Below are 23,058 nucleotides of genomic sequence, written 5' to 3'. Positions count from 1 at the left end.
AGGATGATTTTCCTTTCTTATCCTCATGCGTAGTCACATTCTTATCACATGATTAGATTCTGTTAAAGATTTAAATAGTTGAATAACAAAAAGAGGACATTGACACTTGTATAGGAACCAAAGTGAGATTTGACAAAAACTAAAAGGGGTTGACTGTCACAATTTCATATGTAGGGACCAAATTGGGATTTGACCAGAAGTATAGGGGGTATACTATTATGATTTTATGTGTAGGGGTCGAAGTGAGATTTGATATAAAATGTAGGGGTGCAAAGTGTAATTTATCCAAAATTATTAAATTCTTTGACATCAATATTAATGGGCTAGAGTTGTTAGAAATTTATGATTTTAATCGGAGGGTGTTGTTTAGATTCCTGTAACTTATTACGAGTTTCGTTTTATTAATTTGAATTATTTATTTTGTAAGGTCTTTTGTGTATATTGTCCATGAAAAAAACTAAGTTAATTTGATAATAAAAGTTTTTTCATTTTTTCACTTTGGTCTTCAAAAAAAATGGACGACAAATGTATTTTTAAAAATAGAACATTATTTTTTTTTAAATAAACGCGAAAAAAAAGGAGATTACTATTATCAGATCAACTTTATTTTTTTCATGGACGATATGCATGAAGGGTCTTACAAAATAAATGATTCAAATTATCAACACGTACATCATGATAGACCCCCCAGGCCCAAACAACACTCTTCAATCCAAGTGAGGACAGAAGGGAAAGTAGACTTTGATTCTTTCCATTCCATGTATGTAATAGAAGATTTTCATTACATATCTAATGATTATGAAATACGAATGTAAATTTGTAATTATTTTTAATTAAAAAAGATAATTATACTCATCTCACTATTAGATGATATAATGGAATTTCTCCATTGTAAATATACAATAAGCTAACCCATTATTAATTATCATACTTGTCTTGCATATTATTTTTGCAAATATCAATAAGCTAAACTCTAAAAATCAATAAAATTTAAGGATAAAAGACAATTTTAGCCCTTAAAATATGTATTTTTTTTTTGTCATTTTAGTCCCTTAAGTTTTAATTTTGTCATTTTAGTCATCAAAGTTGTCAATTTGAGTTAATTTGGTCCTAGGTTTAAGTCTGTTAACAGAAATATGAATAAAAGATAGTTTTGGCCCCTAAAGTATGCATTTCTTGATGTAGATCTTGCTTTTCGAAACAATATCTATAAGAAGATTGGTGGTTTCCCTAGATCATAACTGTTTGTTGTTGTTGTTGTTGTTGTTGTTTTTTTTTTTTTTTTTTTTTTTTTTTGTGATTTTGTTTTTTGTTTTTGTAGTTTTTGTTAGATTGTTTGTTTGGCCTTTTAAGGTCTTCTTGTTTTTATTTTTCTTGATCTGTATGTTTGTTTACTTTTATTTTAATATAACTACTTTATAACTTTTCATAAACATATATATTACAAAACATTATAATCGAAAATATGTACACCTGAAAAGAGAATATGGATATATAGAATTTCGCATTATATCAAGACTCACTCAAATACTTCTCCAAGTGGTGGCTAAGAAATCGAATGTTCAACGAGGTTTGATTTGTGGTCTCTGCTCAATCACCATTCTACAAAAAGTAATACTAAAATATGTAAAACATTTGATAAAATTTTTGATAAATCTTTTAGGTCATGTTTGTTTAGGCGGATTAGATTAGCATTCTCATGACTAATAGTCCTAGGATTACGAATCTGTTGGACTATGTATCCTATCTTAACTAATAGCCAAGTTTAAAATAATTGATCCGTACTTCAATTGTTTAACCAAACATCAGATTAATAATTTTATTGGACTATTAGTTCAATCCCAAATTCATGTCCATCCAAACAAACATGAACTTAGAGTTTTTTTCCATTTTTCATCCAGAAAATGTTAAAGTTAACACTTCAGAAAAATGTATGGTTAAAGACAAGTCCACATATTTATATGAGGGTTGAAGTCAAGCCTGCTATAGGAAACAATGCAGAATCTCACTTATAGTCAAGTCTACTTTAGAAAAGAAAATTAGAAATTAAAAAATAAAAAATAAAAAATAAAATAAAATTTGCACAAGGAAATTTGTTGGACGTTAGTTAAAAATAGAGAAAATTAATATAACATTCCTCTCTAACTTTTAATAATGGGAGAAATTCACAATATTTTTTTTTATAGTCTAATGTCTCTCACCGACACCCATATATTACACCCTCTCTCTCTTTCTCTCTCTCTCTCTGTCTCTCTCTCTCTATATATATATACATATACTAAATTAGAAAAGAATTTTTTTTTTTTAAAAAAAAATAGAAAGTATGTAAAAAAGTCCACTTAAAAGAAGCAACACTTTTTTTTTTTTTGTTGTCTTTAGCGAATTTTTTTGAATTTTTTTTACTGCTTTAAGTCCTTTTACACTAGATGAACCTAAAAAAATTGACACAAATTTAAAGATAAACAAAACTATAAACAAAACAAATTTTAAAAAAATAAAAAAATTGGAACCATGACTTTTGATGTAAGAGGTAGGAAGACCACGTACCCCGTAAGTCCATCTAATGAGATCTCACAGCAAATAAGAGCTTTAGGTACTAAATTTTTGTTTTTAAAAATGAAAAATTTGTTACGAAACATATTTGGAGACCAATTTTGGTCGTCAAGAGGATAGTGTTTAAAAGGTTATTTTAAAAAGTAAAAAAAAAAAAAGGCTTTTAGCAACAATTTTCAAAATGTTACCAATAAATGTATTTTTAGAGACAAAATAATTTGATCCCTAAAAGATTTGTTTTTGAGACAAAAATTTTAGTCCTAAAATGATAATAATTCTTTGCTAAATATCCAATTTTTTTGCTAAAATTAGAATAATACACTTTTGGCAACAAAAATATTTGATCCCTAAAGAGTGATTTTGTCCCTAAATTTGTTCGTAAAACCCTAATTTGTTGTCATTTCTCCATTATTTTTATTGTGTTTAAATATGTCTATTTGGATAATTTTTCTAGATATATAATAGGGCAAATTATGACGGTAATCCTTGTACTTTATTTTCTTATGTCATTTTAGCACATGTATTTTCAGTTGACTTAATTTTGATCCTAAATTTGTAATTTTATTTCAATTTAGTCCAATTGATTACAATTCTTAACATTTTTTTTATATAGAAAATATGCACATAAGTGTCACGTGCCGTATTTTTAAAGATAAAATTATAAACTTATTCAATTTAGTTTGTTAATCTCAATAAATTTAGTGATAATTTTTCTTAAGAAACACTAATAATGTTATTAATTGGATCAAATTGACACAAAATTTATAATTAAAAATCAAAATTATATCAATTAAAAATGTAACGATGAATTGATCGAATATAAGAATTGTCCAATATAATATTATTACTATTATATATATATATATATATATATATTTTGTGAACCTCGGTACAAAAATTGTCTCTCTAACCCAACTCCACCGCCATTAACAAATTCTTCCATCACAAAACAAACAACGAACACTTGGGAGAGTAGAGTAGTTAGGATTTTGTTTCAGAGTATCAAATATTAGCCATTAATTAATTAAGATGGCAATTTTCCAAGGAATTCTGTTGGTCATAGTCCTATTATTAGTACCAATGGCAGCAGCCACAGTAGTAGGACTCGGAGGAGCAGAGGAACAACATGATGAGTGCATCATGCCAAGAAGATGCAGAAAACATCACGGCCCTGAAATTCGATTCCCTTTCCGCCTAAAAGGGAAACTGCCCGACTACTGTGGTGGGTATCATCCGAGCTTTGATCTTTCTTGCACTCCTCCCAGCAAATACCCTATGCTCCAGCTCCCAAATTTTGTGAATGTGTTTGTCAAGAAAATCAACTACGAATCTCAGACCATGACCATATATATATCAGACCCCCATGAATGCTTCCCACGACAGCTTCCAAACCTCAACCCATCTGCCTCTCCCTTCCAATTCCTATCAAATCACGGCTTCTACAGCGACTATAGCTTCATCAATTGTTCCCAGACACTGGATCGATTTCAGTTTGGTGGGTCTCGGATTGATTGCCTTAGTGACCAGAGTCACCAAGTTTATGCCACCGACTCTGGGTCAGTCCCGGATTTATCTTGCACAAAGATGTATAACATGACACTTCCATATGGATTTTTTGGTTATGCCTCCATCACATTTGATGATCTTCAATTGAATTGGAGCAAACCGGAATGTGGGAACTGTGAAGCACAAGGCAAGTACTGTAGATTCAAGAATAACAACAGCAGTGGCAACAACAGTAAATTATTATTAAATGGAACAACTGAATGCTTAGACAAGCCCAAACAACCATCTATGGGTACGCTTCTACTCTGGCCAGTTTCTACCCTTTTACTTCAAGTTACGATTACCATCTTGTTTCATATGTAATTATTGCGTTCACTTTACAATGATGTCATCTCCTGCCACAATTTTGAATTGAAATTTGGGCCGAACTTCTTCTCTCCAATTCAGACAATTGAACTGGACATCCAATCTAAGTTTCAGTTGTGTGCAACATCGGTATTTTCCTTAACAACGGTGCTAGGGACCCCCGGTGGGGCACCCCCAGCACCCCCAGTTTTTTTTCATTGGTCCATAAATTTTTTTTTTTTTTTTCAATCACCCACAGCCACGTGGGCTGAGGGTCATTGGGGGTCCGGGGGGACTGGGGGTCTGCCGCATTTTTCTTTCCTTAATGGCTTAGATTTTGTTTACCTATTTACGACTCAATAGTATACCCAAATAAAAAAATTCAATCCAACGTCTTTGGGCTACAAGATCATTTTAGCTTCAATGCCCTTGTTTTATTTGTTTTGATCTATTAGGATTACTTAGCCTTGTTGATTGTGCGACGATGATAAGTCTTACTATATAGATTAGGTTGTGTGCTTTTTGTTAGAGGTAGTAAACCTAATGGAGGATGTGTTGAGAACCTGATTAGGCCTTTGTTATTTACTGATTTAATGGTTTTTATTTATTTATTTGTTTGTTTGTTTTCTGAGGAGGTTTAACCCTATTTGGATATCTGATTCTATCATGTCAGTTTCTTTTCCTTAGCACTGAAAAATACATATATTATGAATCTATATGGTAAAATTTTTAATTATATATATATATATATATATATATTTGTGTGTATATGTATTTTAGAGGTGATAGTTTAAGAAGTTTTTAAACTTTTGCAGGTGTATTGAGGAAACTAGAGATTGCAGGTGAATTGATACTTCCTCTTTTTAATTTGAATTGTCAATGAGGAGGTAGAAATTTACTAACATTGTCTATCATGATTGTAGGTGGAGTCCTAGGCCTGACTCTTTTTGTTATGGTTGTCATTACAATATATCTTGTCTATAGATCAAACAAAATGAAAAAAGAGGATCAAGTAAAGATTGACAAATTTTTAGAGGATTACAAAGCTCTCAAGCCTGCAAGATATTCCTATGCAGATATCAAGAAAATAACAAATCAATTTCAGGACAAAGTAGGCCAAGGAGGTTACGGAATAGTGTACAAAGGCACACTTTCCAATGATGTTCACGTTGCAGTCAAGATCCTCAACAACGTGAAAGGAAATGGTGATGAGTTTATCAATGAAGTGCAAACAATGGGGAGAATCCACCATATCAATGTGGTTCGCTTGGTGGGATATTGTGCTGACGGATTCAGAAGAGCTCTTCTTTATGAGTTCTTGCCAAACAATTCACTTGAAAAGTTTATATCCACTAATAAAGAGAAGAATTCACTTGGTTGGGAGAAGTTGCATGACATTGCTCTTGGCATTGCTAAAGGAATTGAATATCTTCACCTAGGGTGTGATCAACGAATCCTGCACTTTGATATTAAGCCTCACAATGTTTTGTTAGATAATAAGTTTATCCCGAAGATCTCTGATTTTGGTCTAGCAAAATTGTGTTCAAAGGAACAAAGTGCTGTTTCCATGACTACTGCTAGAGGGACTGTGGGTTACATTGCACCCGAAGTGTTCTCCAGGAACTTTGGGAACGTGTCATACAAATCAGATGTTTATAGTTTTGGGATGTTGTTGCTAGATATGGTTGGAGGGAGGCAAAATATGGTAACAGAAAACAACGAGTGTTACTTTCCGGAATGGATATATAAACGTTTGGATCAAGGAGAAGATCTAGGAATACAAATTGAGGAAGACGGAGATGCGAAAATTATAAGGAAAATAACAATTGTGGGACTTTGGTGCATACAATGGTACCCAGTGGACCGACCATCGATGAAAGTTGTGGTGCAGATGTTGGAAGGAGATGGAGACACTCTAACAGTTCCCCACAGTCCATTTGCTTCCACAAATCCAATGTCAACAAGGGGAACAATAGGTGCAAGAACTTTTAATAGTGAGTTAGAAATAATTTCTGAATCTGAATGAAATAATGAATTAGCAATATTTTTTTTGACTATGTAATAGGATTAATCTCATTATTCTTATCAATGAGTGTAGAATTAATTGTTTATGAATGGTATTACTATAGCCTTTCAATACTACATCTTATATATGGCTTTTGTATTAATAGTCCTCTTGTAATTGTGTGCTCTATATCCTAAGGAGATTCTTATTAAAGTATTTTTTTACCCAAAAGTTTGACAAACCAAGTACTCATCATCTTAGTAATGGTAGTTTGAATAACATTTAAGGCCGAATATGACAATATGCTATGGAATATATCAACAAAAATTCTAACTATTCAGCAAAGAAAGTTTATAGTTCAGTGGTTTTCTTTTACGAAGGCTGCGTTGGATTTGGGCTCATTGTCTACTCTCAAGTTGATTTGGTCTTGACATAGTACATTTTATGGATTTGTGGAAAAATTTATTTAGGATTGTTTTGCAATTTGACTTTTTTTTTAAAAAAATAACTTTTTATGAAAAAAAACTTGTAAAAAAATTAAAGAAAAGTGTTGAGTTTTTTATAAGGATTTTTTGGACTAAAGTGTGACTTTTCAAAATAGGCCATAGTCAACTTAGACTTTTTTTGTTGTTGTTGTTGTTTTTGTTGTTGTTTGTTATGTAAGGTATCTTAGGCTAGCTTACGTGCACCAGACTAAGTCCCTACAGCCCCGAACAAGCCTTCCGAAATAGGGCTTATGCCTTGCGGTCCGTAGCCCCAAGGTATGTGTTTGCTGGTTAGGGGATTCAAACCTGAGACTTAGGAGGAAGCAAACCTGCAAGCTCCAATCGTCACCTACTAGGCCAACCACCCTGTAGTTACTTAGACTTGTTTTGAACTTTCTAAAGCTTTTTTTTAGGTGTTTCCTTATTAGTTTTAAATTGAATTGTAAAAAAATCAACTTTGTCTTGAATTAGCTCGTTTGGCATAAAGGTTAGGGTTTGGGTTGGGGTTATTTAGTAAAAAAAAAGACAAAATAGACTTTTTAACTCAATAAGACAAAATATCACATCCAAACTATAATCATTTCATTTTTTTCTCTCATAAAAGCCAAAAAGTCCATCCCAAACGAGACATTTTAGCCCAGGCTAAAATAGTAAAAAAGACAAAAAGCTAAAAAATCAACCCACATTTCAAACAAAGTCTTAAGGACTCTTCGGCTAAAAGAAAAATATGCAGTCTGTCACTCATTTGATTGGATTTCATAGTTTCTTGAGGTTTGTTTTTGTAGAGAGGCCATTGGCTTGTTCAATTTATTTATTTTTTGGAATTGTAGTTCTTGCTTTGGTGGTCTTTTATAGATCCTTGGAGGATTTCTAGAGGTCCTACTAAGAGTTATTTCTTGTTTTTAGCTAATTAGAGAATTTAATTATTGTTCTTGTCGCTATTTCTCGCTTTGTTTTCAGAATCTTTAGTTGTTTATGTTAGATCTTTGGTATATTGCTATGAGACTTGTTATTTGGTGCCTCACAATGAGAGTTTCTTGTTTGGATTAAAGAAGGATTCCCATAACATATCTAATGGCTATCAATTAGAAATATAAATTTATAATTATTTAATTAAAAAAGATTATTACATTCATCATTAAAAAAAGGGCAAATTACCAACACCCACTCGAGGTTCGACTAAAAATACAGATTCCCTCCCGAGATTTGAAAAATTACAAATTACCCCCTAAGAGTTATATTTGCATAACAAATGAGGGACAATTTGTTATGAAAATATAAATTTCAGGAGGCGAGATGTAATTTCTCAAATCTCAGAAAAAAACCCATATTTTAATCAAACCTTGATGGAGTGTTAGTAATTTGCCCTTAAAATAATGTATCAATTAGTCGTAGTTTTTTTGGTTCAACCAAAAAAACTATGTACTCCATAGCTTTTGAATTTTTTTTTTATCAATATGAAGCCATTATGAAGGGTCTTAAGGGGCCTTCTCAAAATAAGGAACCTTAAGACATTCCTTAATTTGCCTAATATATAGGCCGCCCTTGTTTAGAACCCGGTAGGGGTCCATTTAATATACCTTAGGGATAATTTCTGAGTCTGTAATGCATAAGATATATCATTTACTTATATATTTTTGTGACTTAAATTACACACTTTTATGAGAATTTACGACACATTTTATGATTAACTTATGCTAATTTGTGTTTTGTGAGGTGACTTAAATATATTTGTGAGAACTTATGTCAAATTACGATTTTTTAAATTTTTATGGATTAACTTATATGAATTTGTGTTTAAGTACGCTATTTTATGAGGTGACTTATGTAAGGTTATAAGAACTTATATCAAGTTATAATTTCTTAAATTTTTATAGATTAATTTACGCGAATTTATATTTATATTGTGTAATTTATAAAATAACTTAGTGTGCAACCGTTGCACACCTAAAATTTACGTAAATATATATTCCCCTCGAAATATAGTGTGCAACCGTTGCACACCTAAACACTTTCTTGTGAGCTCTGCTTTACACGTGCATACATGAACCTAAAAATAAACTTTTTACCGACTAAATTTTTAATCCGCAAATGTGTGAATTGATGTAGTGTTATCTTAGGTCCCATATCACACGCTAAGCGTGTAAAATAAATTGATGTATATTATTGATAGATGTTTTGATATGTTTACATTGATTCCTATATATAGGAGAGGGTGAGTGTGTAGTAGGTGAGGAGTAGGTGAGGAGTAGGTGGTGGTAGGTGATGGTAAATTTTAACAGCCCCCCGCAAACTCAAGGAGGATAGAAACTAACCAACTTGAGCTTGGAGAGAGGAACAAAACAAGAAAATACATAAAAATAAAAAAGGATAGGAGACACTGTATGGTCGTGTCAGATCGTTGGTGAAGACACTGAAAGGGGGTGTCATAACGTGGTAGAGGACACTGGATGGTGGCGTCATAACGTTGTAGAGGACACTGTATGGTGGTGTCATAACGTGGTAGAGGACACTGGATGGTGGTATCATAACGTTGTAGAGGACACTGTATGGTGGTGTCATAATGGTGTAGAGGACACTGGATGGTGGTCTCATAACGTTGTAGAGGACACTGTATGCTAACTGGAATCAATGTCGGGACAGTTTAGGGGGTCATATCGGACCGTTGGAGATGCTAACCGGAATCAAATGTCGGGACAGTTTATAGGGTCATGTCGGACCGTTGGAAAAGTCGCACCCTCAAAAGGTGTGCCCAATCTGTCAAAAGGCGTGCCATCAAAAGGCGTGCCCAATCCATAAAAAGGTGTGCCAGACATGATGGCGAGGCACGTGAGCGCCTTGGCTTGCGCGCCCGTTTTGTCGTCTGTCGGCAAGTGGCGCGCGATGCGCGGATCGGCCCTGGCTATTTAAACCAAGGTTGAGGCAGAGGCTGTGCAAACCAGTCTGAAACCTCTGAACATTTTTATTCTGAAACATCTGAATATTTGCATTCTGAAACATCTGAACAATGGCCTCTTCTTCCCGTTCAGCTACCCAGAATATGGCCTCTTCATCCCGTGGTCTACTCACTCTCTTTCCCGACCTCAACGAGTCAACAAGAGAGATAACTGGTGCGGTGGCCCGTGAACCTCAACCAAACACCTCTGGTTTTGCTCCGTTGAACTTTCCGATGCGGTCGGTGGAGCAAAAAATGGCGGTGCAAACTGATATTGAGGCCAATCAGTATACTCTGAAGTCATGTGTGGAAACCATGACTGCGGTCACAAACTTGTCGCACCGGCTGCAGAGCAGGACAAATGAGGTGCAACAGTTAAACTCCCAGCTGTCTCTGCTCCAACGCATGTATAAGGATGCGCGAGCAGAGATGAGTGTGCTAAAGGCGGAAAATAAGGAGCTGAAGCGGAAGGCCACTGTAATGTTCCGATTTGGAGGTCCGCCATATGTTGCAGTAGAGGAGTATGGGGGAGTGAACGTGCTCGGTGGACTAGGAAGCACGGAGACCGGACTGGCACGGGACACCCAAGATAAAAGTAAGAAGAAGAGACCTGCAGGAGAGTAAAGAAGGGAAAAGAAAAATCCCACTGTGGGTGTGGTTGTTTTGTTTGTGTTTTTTTTTTTTGTTTTTTTTTTGTTTTTTTGTTTTTTTGTTTTTTGTGTAAGTGTGATTGGGGTTGATCCCTTAGATGAATAAAATAAGGGAAGGTTTGGTGTGCAAATCTTTATCACACGGAGTTGTGAAAAACAGCAATGGTGTTGGTTTTTTTTTTTTGAAAAAAAATAAAATAAAATAAAATAAAATAAAATAAAGAAATGGGAGCAATGTGGGTGAGAGAAAAAGTAAAGTGAGAGAGAGAAAATTTGTTCTCCGAATTGAGAGAGAGAATGGCTGTAAAGTGTTTGGTGACAGCTATCTTCTTTAGGTTCTGCTCATGGTATACTTGTCATAATCTGTCTATTTCTTTCTTTAATGCCTCGTGATAAGCATCTTTAAAAATTTTGTCCTGAACAAGTGCTGCAATCCTCTGCTTGAGTGCACTATTGTCAACATTAAGAATCAACCGTTGATGATCCAAGAATGCAATCCTCAGTGACATTGCCGATACTTCAATCTGTAAAGTAGTTACACTACGTTCCAGCTCTTGAAATGTATTGCAGCTTTCTCACTCGTGACCTCTGTGCTGTATATTCTGCACAGTTCTCCGAGAGAGAGAGAGAGAGAGAGAGAGAGAATGACGAGGATGAAGAAAAAGGTTCCAAAGCCTAGCAAAAGTCGACACTTGAAACAGCACAAGATCGGAAAACGGCGATTAAAAATTAGGGTACGACCTGGTGAAGAAGTACTGGTTACAGAGGTACGACCTGTTCTCCAAATACGATCAGGGTATAAAAATGGACGAAGAATGATGGTTCTCGGTCACGCCCGAAGCGATTGCTGTCAGGCACGCCGAGAGGAGTGGCGGCGGAGTCGTCATCGATTGCTTCTCTGGTGTCGGCGGCAATGCCATTGATGAACGGCAGTGCTCGATGTCGCCATTGATGAACGGCAGTGCTGTGTTGGTTTAAACGGCAGTGCCATTTCTGTATGATATGTGGAAAGGGATTCAAGAGAGATGCTAATTTAAGGATGCACATGAGAGGTCACGGGGATGAGTACAAAACTCCAGCAGCAAGAAATGTGGCAGCGGAGTGAAGGTATGTGTAGAGGTTCGGCGGGCGGCCAAGACGAGGCGGCCGCCCGCCGGTGAAGCAGAATTATTAGCTTCTCAACTTTGCTCTGATACCATGTAAAATAAATTGATGTATATTATTGATAGATGTTTTGATATGTTTACGTTGATTCCTATATATAGGAGAGGGTGAGTGTGTAGTAGGTGAGGAGTAGGTGGTGGTAGGTGATGGTAAATTTTAACAAAGAGGACAATAATTAGTGACTCAGTATTTCATGATGGAAGGCATTTACTTATCCTAGGTCCCATATCACATGGCCAAGAGGACAGGACAAAGGTGCATCTATTGGTGAATGCTATGCATTCACGTGATCAAGTCACTTAAAGTGGGACCATTTTTTATCGAGTGAATTATATATAATATAGAATTGAAATTATTAATTTATGAAATTTATATTTTATCATTTGAGTGTAAATTTTATTACTTAGTTTAGATTTAATGACTAATTTATTTAATAAAATTGACAAATTTTTTAATTTCTCAATTAATAATGTAAAACATATATATAATTAGAATTATATATTTGTATATTTATTGTAAAACAAACTTGGATAGAAGGAAATTATATATATCACTAATCCAACTGGATATCTCATTAATTATTAATTATCTTACTATTAATTTTACTAATCAAACATTTCTTAAACATGTCTTAAAGTTGGTACTCTGTGTGTGTGTGTGTGTGTGTGAAGATGCCAAGTTCAACGAAACAATTATATTTTTTAGTATCAATTCCATGGTTAGTGAGTATGAAAGATAGACATTGACAAATATTATTTTTTTAAATTAGATGATGAAGTTTTCAAAGCAATGCTGATGTTGTAGTTATCTAACAGTTGATTTTGAATTTGAATTTGTTTTACAATCTTCTAAAATGAAACAGAGATTTTCATTTCACTATGAAAAGGAGATGATGAAAATCCCATTCTATTCCCAAAACTTTTGTGGTGGTTTATTTTTAAAAAACTTTCAGTTCAGTGGTAATTTTTAAAATAATTACAAATAAATGGTACATTTTATCAATATTAATAATTAAAATTATAAATTTTTTTATGTATATGTAATAATTTTAAGGAAATACTATTGATGTGTAAATTTTCTTTATTTTTTCCACCATTACAGGATTGTATATAATAAGTTTGGACTAGTGGTGGTTGTTAGACTCATTTTATTTTTTCTGCAAATACCACTTTAGCCCCATCTATATAAATCTTAATCTTCTTGTTTTTGGTTTGAATGATAAGGAAACTGTGGGGATATATTTTCTAAGTACCAACACGTGGCAAGGTGACGCCGAGGTGTCAGCCGAGGTGTCACGTGTCCTGGCCGTGACGTCGAGGTAATCTCGGCAAGGCCGAGGTTCTCTCCAAAGATATCGAAATCCGAGATAAGTGGATAAGGGACAAGAGTCCTAGAATGAAAAGGGAACTCAACCCGGATATGGACAAGAGTCTTAGATTGGGAGAAGACTTCGGTTTGGGTAAAAATAAGACTCTTAGAGAGTTTATCCTAATCCCACTGAGAGCCAGATTAGTAGTAATCCTAAGTCCGTTAGGGCCAGGCTCCTATTGGGACTAGGATTGTATTGGCTATAAAAGAGAGGCACCCCCATGGGTCTAAGGTTTGTTTTTGATACTCAAGCTTGTAAGTTTAATACTTGATTTATCTTTGAGAGATATACTGACTTGATCGTCGGAGTGCCCCCGGGTGGTCGAAACCACTGCGGGATTCTTCTCTTTCTGTTGCAGGTCAGTCAGGTGCCATCTATTCTGCCGGTGCTCTCCAGCTGGTTACTAAGCGGGCAGTGTGGTCAGAAAATTACCCACACAATTTGGCGCCGTCTGTGGGAACTTAGGAGAATAGATGGCCAGTAACGGACAGAGGGAAAACATTGGGGGCGACACTCCTGTTGGGAGTGGCAGCCCAATTGACCTTGACGTTGAAGGAGACAACCACAACACAGAAACTCATGACCAGAGTCACGGAGTGAAAGAAGCCGGCTAGGAAGGTGACGCACCAAAGACAACAGATCGAAGCAACGAAGACAACCTCCAGGTATGGAAGAATAGATACCTGCGGAGGAACGAAGACCCTTCCAGAAGGGATGCAAAGACAGGGGGCATAAGCGCTCCCAAGGCGATAACATTCAAGTATAGAAGAACTCATCCTGAGTGAGCAGATCCCGGATTCCAGATCCTAGATCCCGGATCCGAGAAGACATGATCTCAGCCTAGACAAGTAGGCCCGAAAAGACGAGAGCTCAACCTAAGTGAGCAAATCCAAGATTCCAGAAAATAAGATCTCGGCACCTGAGTTCGAGAAGAGAAGAGCACAATGAGCAGATCTCAGATCCCAGAAGATAAAAAGGAAACACACAAGATAAGACTAAAGTTGACCGGAATTGAGAAGTATGCTAGGGCCGAAGAAGACATGCCGGGAACAAAGGCGTCGGAACAAGAAAAGAGAAACGGCTCGCCGATGTGAGGCCGAAAATCAAACTCAGGTTGGAGCCAAGTAAGATCAATAGAGAAACCAAGGCCGACAACCTCGGCTTGAATTCAACCTCGGCGACAAGGTCGAAGCTACATGTATGATGAGAACCCAAGTGGATTTTAAGTTCACACTAGGGGCGTAGAGAAGAAGAATGCATTTACTACTTGTTGAAATTTGTAGCAATTTACAAGTTGAAATTAAGCTGAGATGGTTCCTTATCTTCACTTGTTGAAATTTGTAGCAATTTACAAGTTGAAGTTAAGCCGAGATGGTTCCTTATCTTCACTTGTTGAAATTTGTAGCAATTTACAAGTTGAAGTTAAGCTGAGATGGTTCCTTATCTTCACTTGTTGAAATTTGTAGCAATTTACAAGTTGAAGTTAAGCCGAGATGGTTCCTTATCTTCACTTGTTGAAATTTGTAACAATTTAGAAGTTGAAGTTAAGCTAAGATGGTTCCTTATCTTCACTTGTTGAAATTTGTAGCAATTTACAAGTTAAAGTTAAGCCAAGATTACTGTTTCTCTTCGCTTGTTTAAATTCGTAGCAATTTACAAGTTGAAGCAAAGCCGAGGTTATTGCTAAACACTTGTAGCAATCTACAGGTTGGTTAAACCAAAGAAGATGCTTAACATTTGTTGAAATTTGTAACAATTTACAAGATAATGTTAAGCCGGCATATGATCATCTGTTGAAATTTGCAGCAATTTACTGGTTGAGGAAAAGCTAAGTATGTTGTTTAAACACTTGTTGAAATTCGTAGCAATTTACAAATAGATTATTGTTTAACACTTGTTATGTTAATCCTTGTTGATCCCTGTTACAGCATATGTTAATCCTTGTTGAAATTTGTAGCAATTTACAAGTAGGCTAGATCGAGATCACCGTTTTAACACTTGTTGAAACTTGAGAAAAGGTTTGGAAAGTTAACATTGAGTAGTATATGTTTCACACTTGTTAGAATTTATGAAAAGTTTACAGGTCAGTATCTTGCCGAAGCAAAAGTTTTGTAGCTATTATACCCGAGGTATGTAACCCCGAGAAGATTGCACAAAGGAGGCAAAGTATGAAAGGCATGCAAAAAATTCTAAGTATAGAATCATGCAAGAGCAGTTAGAAGAAGATCAAGACAGAATTCATGCTGATTGACACGCCCTCACCATACAATATCATCTTGGGAAGGCCATGGCTGCATACAATGGGGGCAGTTCCCCAATGTTGCATCAACTACTGCAGTTCCCAACAGAACATGGGATTGAAGAAGTGATCAACTGCAGGCGGAGAATTGCTCCATGGCAGCAATGAAATCCACCTGCAGCATTCGAGAACTAGAGAAGGCAGAGATTGAAAACGAGGACATAGAGGTACTAGATGATGTTGGCAAGGAGCCAGTCGAGAGGTGTGAAGAGGCACTGAAAATCCTCGTCCAGGAGGGGGATAAAGAACGCTTCTTTCTTCTCGACTTAGGCTTAGCCGAAGAAGAAGAAAGGGAATTGGAAGCTTTTTTTGAGAGCAAACATTGAGGTATTTGCTTGGACACCTTATGAAATACCTGGCATTGACCCCGAGGTCACGTGCCACAAATTGAACGTCGACAGGTCGGCCAAACCTATAATCCAAAGAGCAAGAGGGCCAACGTTGATACATGTCGAAGCAGTAGAGGAAGAAGTAGATAGACTTCTGGAGCTCACGGCCATTCGAGAAGTCAATTACCCGGCATGGCTATCAAATACAGTAGAAGAAGGAATAATAATCAAGGAGCAAGGAATATTAACATCGGCCAACAACAAACATTTTTCAGAAGAAAAAAATGGTGACATATGCAAAGAAAACAAAAGTACAAAGATGAAGACCCTAAGAACTAGGGACTAAGGCAAGGATGTCGGACTAATCTACTTCAAACGGTTGACGGTGGTTCAGCATTGGCAGTCAGTTGGGAGAGCTTCTCTACTGTTATCTCGGCAACAATTTCAAGAAGGGACATGGTTTTAAGACTATGCAGAAAACAGAAACGAAGGCAAGAATCTGGAAATACAACAAGAAAAACAAAAAAAGAAAAATCAGAGTCAAGAAGATAACAAAGTTGAAGAATAAAGCCAAGTGCATAGGCACTAAGCATTCAAACAATTCAAGACTTGAAGACAGATGAAAATAGAAAGCAATAGATGGCAAATAAACAGATTTAAAGTAAATCAAAAGAGTTATGAAAGATTGAGCTTAACAGCAAGTAAAGAGTTTATGAACCTACAAAATGAAATGAACGCCGATATGAAAATCGCCGGAGTCAAATAGATGACTGGAAATCGGGAACTCACCAGAGAGTATGAGTGGAAGAGTTGTAAAGCACTTGGAGTTTACGAATTAAATGGAACCAGAACCCCGGCTAGGAGGTGCGATTTCAAGCAGCTTGGAAAGCATGAAACTTGATTCTTGACACCAGTGGACAGCAAAGTCCAGGGAACTTTGAGGTCGGCAAGTTTGATCTCGGACAGAGGGGCACAGATGAACGAACAGTGTAGGTTCCATCACCTTAGAATGCCGAGGTAATAGAACCTAGGGGGCAGTTGTGGGGATATATTTTCTAAGTACCAACACGTGGCAAGGTGACGCCGACGTGTCAGCCGAGGTGCCACGTGTCCTGGTCGTGACGCCGAGGTGATCTCGGCAAGGCCGAGGTTATCTTTATCTCCAAAGATATCGGAATTCGAGATAAGTGGATAAGGGACAAGAGTCCTAGAATGAAAAGGGAACTCAACCTGGATATGGACAAGAGTCCTAGATTGGGAGAAGACTTCGGTTTGGGTAAAGATAAGACTCTTAGAGAGTTTATCCTAATCCCACTGGGAGTCCCAGATTAGCAGTAATCCTAAGTCCATTAGGGCCAGGCTCCTATTGGGACTAGGATTTGTAGACACCCCATTTTTGACCGACCTTAAGACTCAGACGTCACTGATTGAACGCTCGGTGATATTGCATATTGCACTCGTTTAGAAGTTTCAGAGTCCGGGCTGCAAGCCTTGCCTCCGGACTTTCGGACTCTTTCGTGCCTTGCCTCGGTTTGCGAACCAGGCTCTGTTTTCTCTGTTTTCTCTTCCTGAAGGGAGGGAGAGGTCTCATAGACCATCTCTCAGTGGCCGTAGGCTACGTTTCGCGGTCGTAGGCCATTTTTCCCGTTTAGAGCCCGGTTTCCAGTTTTTTCGGAGCCGTCGGCCGTGTGCCTCGGTTCGGGACTGCTTAACCACCTCCGTTTGCTCCAGTTTTTGGCATACATCTTATTTCCTCCCTTTTGAGGGACACTGGGGTCCGAGAGATCAACTTCGTGGTCAAACGCCACCTCCGGTGCTTAACAGTCAGTTTTCGGGCCCCCGGACCGCGTGTTTTGGCCCCCGAACCTTCGTTTTGCATCGGTTTGGGTTCATTTTTGGCGGAGACCTTATTTTCGTTGTTAGAAAGGTTGTAGGAGAGTGGGAGGCCAGCAATTTTTCTGAAAAACCAGCTTTTTTTGGTCAAAAGTGATTCAGCATGAATCCGGGAAGGAGGAAAACACTGCGCGGCTTCACCGAAACAAGCATAACTCTTTGCATATTTGGATTTAAGATATGAGGTTACCACCATTGGAAAGCTTACTTCCGGGGCTTCATTTTTCACTCAAGAATCTCCTAAGGACAAGTTCGGGTGGGGGAGATATGGTTGGTTGAAATCCGTTTGGACCGAATCTGCGTGGCTTCACCAAAACAGGCATAACTTTTTGTACAGGAGGAATTTTGATGCAAGGTTTGCGGCATTGGAAAGCTAACTTCCGGGGCTTCATCCTAGGGGGTGGCCGGCCACCTTGACCCTTTTGACCTGGTCGGCCGGCCACCTGAACTGGTTGGCCGGCCACTTGCCCGGTCGGTTGACCACTTTGGCCCTTTTGAGCTGGCCAGCCATTTTTTCCCTCTTGAGTGTGTTCCAGCTATGCCAGCTATTCTGCATTTGACCCACTGTCGGAAGGTCTTCCCTTTTGGGGGAAATTTGAATTCATTTCCCCCCCTTTTTCCTCCCCTCCTCCCTCTATAAAACCAGCACTTCCAGCTGCATTTGAGAGGGTTAGAAAAATTGTTTTGAGCTTGGTATACACATCTCGCTCTATCCCTCTCATCCAAGCTTCAAAATACCTTGGTTCTTGGCCATTTCTACATCAACTCCTAGCCTATCAATCTACACTCCATTCCAGTAACTTGAGGCTGCTTTCCAGAGGTGAAGAGCTCCCAAACTTGGCCCAAAAGTTGTTGAAGCTTGGCTCTACAAGGGTGAGTCCCTTTTTCCCTCTTTCTTGTCTTGTTTTGCATGCTATCTAAGCCATACTTGCAAGCTTTTTTGGGCTCCGACCCAAACTGTAAATAGTCATATTTTGACCCTCTTTTCATGTTTGATCAAGGGCCTCCAGCTGTTTGAGGTTTCCTACTACCACTTGCCTCTTTATCTCTCTTTTAGGCCATTTTTTTGCATAGTATTTTAGGCTTATTTCTGAGTTGTTTTGGACTTAGTCATAAACTGTAAAATAACGTTTTTTGAGCCCCTCTTCAACATTGTTGAAGGGCTCTCCTCTGTTTGAGGTCTCCTACTATCACTTGCCTCTTTATCTCTCTTTTAGGCCAATTTTTACATAGTATTTTTGGCGTATTTGTGAGCTGCTTTGGCCTTTGTCGTAAACTGTGAAATATCTTTTTTTGAGCCCCTCTTCAACTTTGTTGAAGGGATCTCCTCTGTTTGAGAACAGAAGCTACCACTTGTCTCTTTACCCCTCTTTTAGGCCTTTTCTTGCATGATAGTTTGGCCTTATTTGTGATTATTTTCGTGGCTTGATGTAAACTATAAAGTACCTTGTTTTGAGCCCCTACTCAACTTTGTTGAAGGGCTCTTTGCCATTTAGGGTCGGATGCTGTCCCTTCGTGTTTAATCTCTCTTTTAGGGCCATTTTTGCATGATAGATCAGCCCTATTTGTGTTCATTTTTGAGGCTTGTTATAAACTAGAAATATGCATGTTTTGGGACTGTCTTGCATCTTTCTTCATGCTTCATGATCAAATAATGTATGCTTTGTATAGCTGTAAGTCATTCCATGTGCCTAGTTTCGAATTTCGGGGTTCATTCCATGCATCGGGTGCCATGTTTCCATATTTCAGGGCTGTTTTGTATCACATTTCAGCGCTGAAATTTGCATGTTTTCATACCATGTTCCATGCCTTTCCATGCATTGGGTAGAGTGGCATTTGATGCCTTAGGCTTGGTCCTCGGTTTGCGTGCATGCGTGCACGTATTTCGAGAGTCTCATTTTCATCTCATGGCTACTGATGTGAGTGTGGCTGAAATCCACTCATGTTGGTGTAAGTCCATCATGCATTGTGTATGCCATTTCAATTCATAGCATTGCGTATGCTAGGTTGTATGTTAGAGCGCCGTGTATGCCATGTTACATCACGCATTGTGTATGCCATTTCATAGTATTGTGTATGCTAGGTTGCATGTTAGAATTGCATTCATGCATGTCATGCATATTGCATTGTGTTTGGGATAGGAGTTAGCCCGAGCACGGGAAACGAGGGACGTTTCGTATTTCGAGTGACGGAACGTGTCTCAATTCCCAATCACCGACACTCCGGATTATCCATGATGGAGTTTAGGTCTTGTTGTGTTTATATGTGCATTCATTTCATATTGAGTCGTGCAATTCGACTCCTCGGCCATCATGCATCAATATGCGTGATTGGTGGCACAAGGATCGAGGACTACACTCCCCGAAGAGTAGTCATGCATACATATGTGAAAATACTTTGCCATGCCCCTTTGTTGCTCTCTGTTGCAGCAAATCAGAAATCGGCAGCCTTCCGGAGCTTGACACGCATTCCAAGAACAATTGCAAAGAGAGGCAAACCGGGGCATCGCGAGGGATTCTCTGCACAAGGCAACCCGAGCATGCATCATACATCATCCGGAGCAGATTTGAGGCAGTCCCTGGCTTGCATGCCAATTGATTGCTTTCCCAATTTAATTTGTTAATTAATTAGGGTTTTGTACATATTTGGACTGTATTATTTATTCATTTGGGACTGCATATTATTTATTCGGACCCTCTACGCGAGGGCAATGTTGTAATAAGTATGTGTGTGTGTGATGTATGTCTTCCAACCCCACGTCTTTCTCCCTTTTATTTACCCGCTTATGATGGTTAGATTAGGGCATGTTTCAATTAGTATACAGTATGATAGCATGTTTACATTCATTCATCTGTTTTGCATGCACCGGGCTCGGCGCATCATATTAACTGCATTGTATTTTCAATTCCAAGTTGAATACATGTTAGCTGTAGCATTTCATATGCCATGTCTAGAATAGCCGAGCCTGCTATAGTTGCATTTTTGCATGTGTTGCATTTGGCATTTTTGTATAATTAGGATCATGCATGGATTTCTAATTAGCTTCTGTTTTGGCTTGGAGTACTCGGTAAGTTTTATGCTTTAGCATCCTTGCATGCGTGTGAGTGAGTGCCATGATAGCATGCTTACCATGAGGCTAATTGCTTATGTGATATAACTGCCTGAGTGCCTGTGGGTAAAGGTTAGATTATTTGGATTGGAACAATTCATTCACTGTGAGTTTTAAGCCCACTAGATAGTGGCAAAATCATGTTTTTCTAAGCCCACCCGAGGGTGGCAAATCCACGTCTTAGCCTACTTGCGGGTAGCACCATCAAACCATTTTCAAATAAACAAACATGAAATGTTTTGTTCCAATTCAGGCGATCCAGTCTATATTTGTATGCTGTGCGCATCACATAGTAAGTCTAGGCTAATAACCGGAATAAGAACGCATAATTTTTTCAAAAATAGATATCATGGTTAGTAGAGGCTGATCTTTGATCGGGCGAGCGGGGGTGCTCACGAAGTGACCTTCCCCAATCGTACCCAAGTTCCCGAGCCGAGGCAACTTTGGTGATGATCTTCGGCATGTCCATTTCTGGGGTTGTGCGTCTCAGTGATAGATCATCGGCATGTCCATTTCTAATCCATATCGAAAATGGTTTTGAAAAGTTTTAATAAAAGTTGACTTTGTTCAAATTAATCTTTTTTACAACTAAGACCATTTTTGGACCAAAACAGAAAATTTTCAGTACCACAACCTTCAATTTCATTGATTTCAAAACAGAGTTCTCCTGCTCTTGTATACAATCGAGGTTGCTTTTTATTACATTCATAAAGAAAACTTGAAAGTACTAATAAAGCAATAAATTTGGGGCATAGTCGAGTCAAGTATCTCTGCGCCCCCTCCCAGAGCTGGTCGAAGCATCTGATGCCAAGCTAGGCCCAACCTGTGCCTCCTCGTTGAGCCAATCCAAACACTCGTCAGACAAAGTGCAACTGAAAGTGGGAGCAGGAGCCAGAAGCTCTCTAGTCCTCCATGCTGTGGCATATCGGGCAAGCTGTGCACCTCAGACCGAGAAAGTAGCTGGGTACTCAATCCCCTCCGGTGGGCAGGTCTGCTCATGACCGAACTGATGCAGGAACCGGAACGGAAAGTAGAATACGCAGTGGGTTAGACCAATCAACTGTACCCCAATCAGCCGGGACATACTATAGCTCATTGCCGGGAGGTTGAGCCAAGGACAACGCCAAGCAATGTGATCTGCGGACAAATTGCACATCCAATCAAACCACCACCTTTCATCAAGAGCATTGACTAGGCGCTGCTGAAAGAAATAGCCTCGAGCCGAGTAGGCTGGGCAAGAGTCCACAACCTGCAACTTGTCCATTAACCATACCTGGGGAGGGATGAAAAATGAGAGAATAAAGAATAAAGAGGTGTACGATGAGAGAAAAGTAAGACAAGGGTTTTGTGAGAAAAACCGAGTCTGAGGGCCGAGTGATGTGAGCAAATATATATGTAAGGTTGGGTGGGAAACATTACCTGTAGTAGCAGTGGACTCCCAGCAAACCTAGTCGTCTCCCGGCGATAGACAGAATCCAAGCCCATCAGCGTCTCAGCCAAGGTCATGGCGATACAGCTCTTTCCTTCTCTCAAGCCTTGGGCAACTTCAATCAGACGGATGCTAGCTCCGCCGAAGCCCGAGGAAAGCAGAAAGTGAGACAACAAACACAAGCAGAGGGCGTGTTGCCGGAAACCTTGCCAATAATGGTTGCTGCGGTCACCGGCGTCGGAAAAGCGATGGATCAAGCCGAGGATATCCAGTTCCCCACTGCAGATCAGAGATCGAGCATCATGTGCCGTGTGCCCACACATCCGCCCTAAAGCCTGGGCGTGGCCGAAGCGGAGTTGGGGCAAGATCACTTCAGAGCATTCAGACTCCATCAAAACCTGAAAATCTTCGAAAGTGGGACATACCTCTTGGCCGCTGAAGCTAAAGACGTGCGTCACTGGGTTCCAGAACCTTGCCGCGGCGTGGAGGAAAGGAAGGTGCAACCGAGTGCGGCTCAGCGTGAACAGTGCATTCAAGCCGAAAACCCGGAAGTTCAGCTTTTCAGAACCATCTAGAGAAGCGATCCAAGCTGTAAGGTTTTCAACAAGAAACGCTTCCATTCCTGATGTAAAATTGAGGTGAATTGAATGAACCATGGAGCTGGGGCTTTTAAAGGGGGAGAAACACTATTCAGGAGGACACGTGTCAAAAACTGGGTGGCTGCAGAAATAAGTGGCCGGCCGGCCACCTTTTCTGGCAGGCCGGCCATTTGCTTTTTACAAAACTGGCCGGCCACCTCTCCCTCTCCATAAAATTGGCCGGCCGGCTCCCAAAGGTGGCGGCAATACTCCAGTGTATCTCCTTGGCCCTGTTTTACCCTTCGAGGGAAAGTCTCGAGCATTTCCATGCAACAGATGTGTCAAAAGCCTTCGTTTCCCTCCGTTTTGGATGCATTCCGTCGCCCAGATCGTCCGGAGTACGCTTTGT

At 38.7% G+C, this 23,058-nt stretch overlaps 1 protein-coding gene across 1 annotated transcript; it reads left to right on the top strand.

Moving 5' to 3' along the window:
• The first annotated feature begins 3,437 nt into the window (after positions 1–3,437).
• On the top strand, positions 3,438–6,572 carry LOC114263463 (rust resistance kinase Lr10). Its single transcript, XM_082882136.1, has 3 exons — positions 3,438–4,351; positions 5,220–5,246; positions 5,328–6,572. The coding sequence occupies exons 1-3, from the start codon at positions 3,583–3,585 to the stop codon at positions 6,428–6,430; spliced, it is 1,899 nt and encodes a 632-aa protein (XP_082738262.1). The 5' UTR covers positions 3,438–3,582; the 3' UTR covers positions 6,431–6,572.
• Positions 6,573–23,058: the final 16,486 nt, after the last annotated feature.

The sequence above is a fragment of the Camellia sinensis genome, chromosome 8 (genome assembly GCF_055761805.1).
Source record: "Camellia sinensis isolate YWXY chromosome 8, ASM5576180v1, whole genome shotgun sequence".
NCBI lineage: Eukaryota > Viridiplantae > Streptophyta > Magnoliopsida > Ericales > Theaceae > Camellia > Camellia sinensis.
This window is presented reverse-complemented; position numbering and strand designations above follow the sequence as displayed.